This window comes from Papaver somniferum, chromosome 10, assembly GCF_003573695.1.
Source record: "Papaver somniferum cultivar HN1 chromosome 10, ASM357369v1, whole genome shotgun sequence".
NCBI classification, from domain to species: domain Eukaryota; kingdom Viridiplantae; phylum Streptophyta; class Magnoliopsida; order Ranunculales; family Papaveraceae; genus Papaver; species Papaver somniferum.
This window is the reverse complement of record NC_039367.1, coordinates 141,669,872-141,679,057: the sequence shown is the minus strand read 5'-3', so window position 1 is coordinate 141,679,057 and position 9,186 is coordinate 141,669,872. Positions and strand designations below refer to the sequence as shown.

General features: G+C 36.4%; 1 protein-coding gene and 1 long non-coding RNA gene across 2 annotated transcripts; both read right to left on the bottom strand.

The window, feature by feature from the left end:
• Positions 1 to 1,451: 1,451 nt before the first annotated feature.
• On the bottom strand, positions 1,452 to 2,564 carry LOC113316363. Its single transcript, XM_026564560.1, has one exon. It carries the CDS (start codon positions 2,562 to 2,564, stop codon positions 1,452 to 1,454), a length of 1,113 nt encoding a protein of 370 aa, XP_026420345.1.
• Positions 2,565 to 3,333: 769 nt separating this feature from the next.
• On the bottom strand, positions 3,334 to 6,276 carry LOC113317231. The gene is made up of 4 exons (XR_003343351.1): positions 5,828 to 6,276; positions 5,180 to 5,438; positions 4,526 to 4,709; positions 3,334 to 3,872 (listed from the first exon to the last, which is right to left on the bottom strand). It is a non-coding gene; the product is annotated as an uncharacterized LOC113317231 (long non-coding RNA).
• Positions 6,277 to 9,186: the final 2,910 nt, after the last annotated feature.

Sequence of the window (9,186 nt, the reverse complement as noted above, 5' to 3'; positions counted from 1 at the left end):
TTGATGCTTCTTCAAAATTTTCCGGTTCAACCGTACAATAGTTGCATCTTTCATACACTTCACTCAACCTATGCATCTTCTTTGGTGCCGATGGTGGTGATGTTGATGCACTAGTACTTGGACATGCACCTTGTCTTGTATTTGGAGGTGTTTGAGGTAGTTCTTCCTCATTTTCTTCACCTTATTAAACTTCATTTGTTGCTGAATTTTCTTGCTCTTCATCAAGAATAATGGTTCTCTTCTCAATTTTACCTTCTTCCCAATTCCATGAAGTTCGTTCATCAAACAAGACATCACGACTTGTAATCATTATGTTGTTCTTCAAGCTAAATAACCTATAACCTTTTGATTGGAGCTATAGCCGAGAAATACACATTTCTCACTTGATTCATCAAGCTTTGTTCTCTTCACCTTTGGAATTTGAGAATAACACACACTACCAAAAACTTTGAGATGTCTTACCGATGGATTTCTCCCACTCTATGCTTCAAAAGGAGTTTGGTTCCATACGGATTTTGTTGGACACCTATTCATCAAGTAGACGGCGGTGTTAACGGCTTCGGCCCAAAACTCTCTAGGCATACCCTTCTCATGAAGCATGGACTTTGCCATCTCCATCACGGTTTGGTTCTTTCTCTCGGAAACACCATTTTTTTGAGGAGTATAACTCACGGTTAGTTGCCTTTCCAAGCCTTCATCTTCACAAAATCTATCAAATTCTTTGTTGTTGTACTCTTTGCCTCTATCACTTCTTAAAACTTTGATGTAGTCACCACTTTGCTTTTCAACAAGGCTCTTGAACTTCTTCATACTAAAAACTTCGGACTTTTGTCTCATGAAGTAGACCCAAGTCATACGAGTAAAGTCATCAATGAATAAAATGAAGTATCTATTACCTCCATGAGTTGGTTTCTTCATTGGTCCACACACGTCGGTAAGTACCAAACCAAGAAGTTCTTTCGCTCTCCATGCTACATATTTTGGGAATGGTTGGCGATGTTGCTTCCCAAGTGCAAAACCTTCACACACTCCATCTTTGTGGTTGATATGTTGTGGAAGTCCTTGCACCATGTTCTTGTTGGAAAGAACCTTGAGACTATTGAAATTCAAATGCCCAAGTCTTTTATGCCATAACCATGTTTCATCAATGGTTTCCATCCTCAATGCAATGTTCTTCTCTTTTTCAAACACAATTGGAAAGCTTCTATTCTTCTCCATCTTGATACTCTTCATCACTTGTCTCTTTTTCTTGTGTTTCTTGTCATAAATGGTGCAATATCCATCTTCAAAATGGACCGCGTACCCAAGCTCCACAAGTTTCCCAACACTAAGCAAATTTTGTGTCAATTCCGGAACATACAACACATCTCTAATGTATTTTTCTCCATTGATAGTTTGCACGCGAATTGTACCTCTTCCGTTAGCGTGAACCGTATTTCCATCCCCCATCTTCAAAGAGAATTTATGGAAGTATCCCTATCCACAAACAAGCTTTTTTCACCGGACATATGAGTGGTACAACCACTATCCACAAACCAAACCTCGCTTTTGGAAGTTACCATGGAACTTTGACAAACATAAAACATTTTTTGTTTTTCTTCTTTTTCTTCGGCTCTACCGGCTTGTTCTTCATCTTCTTTGTATCTACAATATTTCTCCAAATGTCCATACTTTTTGCAATTGCGACATTGTGGTTTTCCTTTGTTCCAACAATTCTTCTCCAAGTGACCATTCTTCTTGCAAAAATTGCATCTTGGTACTTGAAACGAATCACTTTTTATATAGTTGTTGGAATTAGCTCCTCCTTTCTTCCATTTTTCTTTTCCTTTGAAGTTTGATGTTGATTCACCCTTGTACTCATTTTTCGTTGTTGCTGAATTTTTTGAATCCAAGTTGAATCTTGATTGAAATGCACTCTCAATTGATTTTTCGGAGTGTCTTAACAACCTTTGCTCATACACCTTTAAGGAGGCCCATAACTCTTCTGACTTTAATGTTGAGAAATCTTTAGTCTCTTCCAAAGCCGCCACAATGGGTTCAAATTTTTCCGGCATGCACATCAATATCTTCTCACAAATTCTTCTTTCCTCCATCTTCTCACCACACATCATCATATTATTAACAATTTCAACTACTCTAGATGAAAAATCATTTGAACATTCCTTCTCATTCATTCTAAGATTCTCAAAATCTCTTCTATATGAATGTAATTTTAACTCTCTTACCTTCTTATTGCCTCCATACTCTTGTTGTAGAAGATCCCAAGCTTCTTTAGGTTTATAAGAATGGATTAATCTTGGTAGTATGGTGTCTCCAACTCCTTGTTGGATGTACATGGATGCTTTTGCATTCTTCCTCGTACTCTCATTAAGTAAACCGTTTGGGTCTTGATCTAAGTTTGATGTATCTTCAATTTCATCATATCCATCTTCAACAATCTCCCACACTTCTTGAGACATGAACAAGGTTTTCATTTTAATTGCCCAAAAATCATAATTTTCTCCATGAAAAAGTGGTATTGAAGGTTGTTGAATGTATTGATTTGAGTAACTACTACTTGCCATTGATTTAATTGAAGATTGATTGAAAAAATGGGTTTTTTCTTTTCTAGATCTAGATTTTAAAAACTTTGAATGTTCCTGATTTTTGATATTTAATGGGTAGAAATTGATTTTTTTTCACTCATCAAGATCAAATCTAATAGATCTAAGCTCTGATACCATGTTTGAAGTGTGTGGGCTCATCAAGATCAAATCTAAGACAATTTGGTTTTGAGTTGGAAGCCGACACACTTCAAACAAAAACCAATGCTGCGTCTCGAACTCATCACTAAATCTCTACTGAAGCTTTAATTTTGATGAGATCTAGAGATTGCTGAGGTTTTGATTCGGGGAGGCAAAGATAAAAATGAGATTTAGAGATTTAGGGCAATGATATTTGTTTATATAGATAGGGCAACCGAACTTGGATCGAGCTGCAAGCCCAATAGGCGAATTGTCCATCGTTTCGGATTTTAGCTAATCGGATGTGGATCCTGGTACTGCTAGCTCCATTTGAGTGGTGTGAAAAACAAAAGACTTCTAGCATTTAAATTTCTTAGTCATCAATTACGAAGAAATTGAAATTGAAATTGAAATTGGGACTGTCAAGTTTTTGCGACCAACCCCGAACAAGATTACAAAAAGAAACAGATCGGCAAATAAAATTTGTTGGGCCATAATAGTAATAATTGATCGGGAAAAAAATGGGAAGTCTATGCAAATTAGCAAGAACTTGAATTGCGAGTGTGCGTATCAGAACACTCTACAACAGATCAAACACGACTTCGCGAGCTCTATAAATCACACAAATAGATAACAGCAATTTTTTGAGACAAAGTACAAAGATAATGATATTTTCAACTGACAAAACACTCAAAAGAACACAAGAAATTGGGGGGAAAAAATGATAAATCTTTGCCAGTATATTTAGTCCAAAAGGAATGCAGTGACTCATATATAGAAACTTATGGAGCTCGTGTCTAAAAGATATAATATAAACTAAACTATTTTTATTGAATACTATTAGTTTACCAGATGCTATTGCTCCTTTATTTCCACTGGTGTTTCAAACAACTTCATTCAAATTACCTCTACTCCAACCTGAAACTGTGGACAGTGCTGGTGGTTCATTCATACGTGCAAGAGGACTTCCCCGCTGACATTGTGGACTGGTTGCACTTGCTGGAGTTGTTGCAGCATAAAGGTTCCAAGCTAGATCACAGTATCTGCAGGTACTTCTATGTAATTTTGTTGGTGATACATTCACATAAATTGCATCAGTCATCGAATGTTGCTTTCCATTCTCATCTAATCCAGCTTGCTTATTTATATCTACATTGAAAAAATTACTGGTAAGCATTAGCATACAAAATATGTGCAAAAAACTCATGATACTTGCCTCTATTGGGTGTCTAATTTATATGGGTTTCAAACATTCGTTGAATTGGGTCACCTTCAGAAGGCGGCTTCCATCCATTCCCTTTCGTATATCACAATTCCATAATGCACAAAATTCTTATGGTTTGCATAAGATAAATAGACAAATAATAAGATAATTATTTGTCATAAGATAAGCTAGAATGAGTTTCAACCCCGAAACATCTTGGTGGTATCAAGCCGCCTAACCCAAGAAAACTTACACAATCAAATGATCATATCAGCTTCCACAATTCTTTACTAATTTCGGGTGTTAGTTATTTAGTACAATCAACGCCATTGTAATCTTTCACAACTTATTCTTTCTAATGAAATATATCAACTCTAGTTTAAAGATAAATAAACTAAGCCTGAATAGTGTGAGAAATCAATTTAGACATTGCACGCAACGAGGTTAAAATTGAACAACAAAGTCCAGCAGTCGATTCAGTAAAAACGCCCTAAAAAGAAAGAACGGATGGAAGTACCTTGGAACTTGTACTAAGCTATCTATGATTCATTGTCAGTCTGATGCAATCTCTGAAGTGGAGGGAGTTTCTGAATCTTACCCTCCATTTCTGCGTTGAAGCTTCTTCTAGAGTCCTAAATCCATTTTCAACTGTGAAGGAGTGGCTTTAATCTCATCAATGTTATCTTGAATGAATGTTGCTTTCCTTGCCAATGTCATCCCGAATATTAGCTCCCCCTCTCTGTGACCCACTTCACATCCATTATGTTTATTAGGATTGTAACCTATGCCATGCAATTAGATGAATTGTAACCTATTAGGTTAATCAGAGACTATTTGATGCATTAAACAACAAAAGCAACATGATTTAAACAGAAAAACAAAAAAGAAAGCAAAATATATAAGGGATTAATGAAAAATCCTAGCAATTAAAAAGAAAAGTAATTTTTGCAGTATTTACTTTACTTTTGAGATATACAGCAAAACTTACTTTACTTTTGACAATCATAGGAAGTTTATATAAAATTTCAAGATGCCTGATTGAAATGTTAGTATCATATTTTGTATGACACTCCCCTATGAATTGTTTTGTATCTGAAGCGACTGAAATACAGAGTGGATTTCACCACTATTAACTGGTAGAAGTCCTATGGACCTTAGATATTAGTAGTACATAACCCACTGCACCCAACAATTTCAAAATAGTAGGATGAATTGTTATGTTTCTACAAACAATATGCCATCTGTAGTGTACCTTGACAGTTTCGCAAGTCTTATTGATTCCTGGAATGCATCCTAATCACTACAGAGAATCTTTCCGTTCTCTTGGATCATCAAAATTCCTTCCCAGCCTAAACATTCTTCCCGCTTATATTTTGCAGGTGTTGCTTCTCTACCTTGCACGATTGCAGCAACTGGGTTGCAGAATGGAAAACAACTATAGCAGACAATGTCTGCTCATCAGAAGGAACCTCTACATTTGAACTTTTTGGAAACAATCGTCACCAAATGATCTGCAATGTGACAAGAATTTGGCAAATTAGATAAATAATATGATTTGTCAAAATTTAGCAATATTTCATATAAAAATCTGCATAGATTCATAATTACACACATTTTATACATGGTTCCAACACCACCACTAGTAATAGGCTATGGTGATAGTACTCCTGCTAATACTAGTAATGCCGTCAATTTCACTATTCTTTCTTGGACCATCTGGGATGGCATTAAATATGATATAGCAGGTCATGTTATCAGTTTAGACTTGAATTACTGATGGATATTGATTGAATGTTACATGGCTTCACATTAGGTACAAACAAATTTAAAATTATGGGATTCTGGTATTCATTGAATTGAATACGTATTGGACATAATAAAAATAATAATCAGAAATTACTTGCTTAATGTCGAGAGGAAATATCATCATGTTGCCGTTTCCGTGTTCTTCAACTGTATAAGTGAAAAAGGTCCTCCTCATGGCTGAAGAAACCATATCTTTCTTGAAGACATTGCAACCTTAGTGTATTCTTATTGACCCAACAGCCGACCTATATGGGAATTACACCATTTGTGGACGGATTCGTTCCTTATTTCAAAGAAATCTGGTCTTCACAGCTATTCTATGTCTTTGAAAACCTTCCTGCGGACTGAGTTTTGAGAGGAAATATCATGATGCTATCTTTGTGTATGAATGAACGTTACTCCGGCAGAATCCCATACAAAACCCATCACTAACTTAAGATTTTGATTGTAAGGAAAAGATTTTGATTGAGATCTAGGGTTCACTGTGATTCTGATTCTGGGGAGAGAGAAGAAAATGAGATCCCGGATTTGATGATATTTTGTTTATATGGGCAACTGAACTTGGACCTAGCTGCAACTCCAAGTCCACTAAGGATATTATCCACAGTTCAGATTTAAGCTTACCGAAGCGGACCCGGGTACTGCTTGCCCCATTTGTTGAGGATTACTCTACGAATTTCGGAGTTACACTGAATCAAATAAGGGCCATCAAATAAATTATACAAGTGTTAATTTTTTAGATGTTTTGATGATCATGGAGATATATGAGCATGGAGTCAGAATTGCTCACTCCCACTGAACTATGGTGTTTGAAGCAAGATTTTCTTAAACTCTACGATTTATTATTGTTGTTCTTGCTCAAGCTTACAACTGAGTACACCATTGCCTTTTTACAAGCTTTGTTAGACCGACCCTAGAACTCTCTAACCTTCTCTAGATTTTTCTTTTGGATAAACTAGTTTGATACTTTGACTGAACTTTAGAAACTCTAGACAATTCTTTACTTTCCTTAACCAAGTCATGTACTAGACCCTTCTAACAGCCGACTCATTTCCACTTGTTCACATTAGTTCACTCTAATTCCATTAAGAGATTTTACTAAACAGTAAAAATAATTCTAGATTACAAATTACCCTTTCCAACAACAAGTAAGTTTAGCAGGGTTATCGGAAGAGGATCCGGGTACTGCTTGCCCCATATTTGTTTACCAATCAAAGACTTGTAGTATGGTATTTTTTTTTTGAAGGAAACATTGCATTAAACCCAAAAAAGAAAAGAGTATAGAGCTGACATCCAAGCATACAGTTTATCTAAAATACATACAGGATGCGTGTTATCTCAAACACTATTGACACGGTATTTCCTAACTAACTTAGCCAAACCATCTGCTGCAGCATTGAACTTACATGGAACATATTTACAGACTGGACTACCTAACAGAGCAAATCCGTTTTTACAGTCTTGGACATAAGAGAAAATCGTCCAAGGGATACTAGAATGAACGCCATTGATAGCAGTAACGAGTTTAGGATTGTCAGAAATGAAGAAGATGTTTTGAACATGTAGGTCTTGAGCCCATTCAATATCCATCAAGAGTGCCTGAGCTTCAGCTTCTAAGATTGATTCTGCAACCGTTGGCCAACATCTGGCTGCTGCAAATCTACCATCGGCTCTAAAGAAAACAATGCCGCAACCTGCTGAATATGAGGATTTTCCCAAAGAAGCATCCACAAACATTAAACAAGTGTTAGTGTGTTGATTCCACAATGAAACATTACACCGATACTTATTAAATGGTGTTGCAGCAGTAAAGACATTTTTCTGGAGACACATGTAAAGGTTTTGTGTTTGAGTTAAGGACTCTAGGAGAATGTTAACTTGATGGATAGTGACTACAGGACATTGTCTCTTGTTGTCCATACTAGCACTAGAACGAGCTTTCCATATTTGCCACATAATAACAATGTAAAGAGTAAGAGTTTTCTGACTGATGCTATAGCCCTCACAGGACGTATATCTCCAGGATAAAACACCCTAATACACCTACTACTAGCATATGTAGTAGATGCTCAACTTGAGCTTGGAAACTCCGAAAAAAACATTAAGGAAAATCGCGAATGCTAAAGAAAGCAATACAAAATATTTCCCTTGGGGGTCTCTCTAAAATATAGAGAATCCCCTTTGGGGTCTCTCTAAAATATAGAGAAACCCCTTTCCCATGTTTTCCCTAAGGGGTCCCTCTAAAATATAGAGCAACCCCTTTACCATATAGTGGTCCCTCTAGAATATAGAGCAACCCCTTTTTTTCATGCTTTTACAAAAAAAGTGAATTTGTTTATATAATTGACAAACTCAAGTTAAGAAGAGCTCCTCCCCTATGTGGGACTAAAAATCTTATATAGTCTCTTAAAAACAACTAAAGAGTGGAAACTCCACTATGTGGGACTAATAAGTTTTCATTCACAAAAGAAACACTAAATTAAAATCTTTAAAAAGTATTTTTATTAATCGTTTTTCCAACAATCCCCCACATGAATGAAAACTCAATAAAACGTGAAAAACACAGATAGATCTTGGTAAATCAATAACCCAATCTCACGACCCGAACTGACTGAACAGACAGATAGATCGTGAATGTTGAATTCATACTAGCCATTTCAACGTCCTCTCCTTCACACAGTAGTGTGTTGATCCCAGGGTCATACTATGGATTGCATAAATCATAATAGTATAGAGAGCTTTCATATTTAGTTTCTCACAAGTGAGACTAAAGGTTTCTTTCACCAAAGTGAAAAATCATGAACTAGTGAATCCTTAGTGACCCTTAGGTCCTAAGAACTAGTAATACCAAGACCATAAAAACAACATAAAACTCATTTTCTCAAAATGAATTAAAAATAGATAAAAACGAAAAACAGGAAATACCACCATAGGCAGAGGTGTCCATGAGGTCTTGAACTTTTGCTTAGTGAGAGATTACTGGAACTACTTGCTAGACAGTGAACGCGATGTCTTGAACTGCTAGCGTTTGGTGTAATCCGCGATAATAACCACGCATGATATCTCCAAGGTTGCTGCCAAGCTCGTGTTGTTGTGTCCGTTTTGGCCCTGGACTTATCCTGTTTCTCAGAATGCTCTACAGAATCAGCTCATATTCTCATAGGAAGCGACCCACTACACCATTCAGATAGGTGATATCCATCAAGATTGTTTACTGCTACACCCCACTTCAATCTTAAATTGAAAATATAGAACTCATTAAGACTTATTAAAAAGTCATCCTCCACATGCAGTCACACTATCACGTCTACACCATAGGGAAGGGACAGAGAATGAAAATCTCTGATAGTGTTTACCTTTACCCACCACAAATTAGTTTCTCATTCGAAACCTTGATCATGGGATCTCCAGTCAGCAAGGTTGAGTATCCTTCATGGTAAGTTTAATATATGA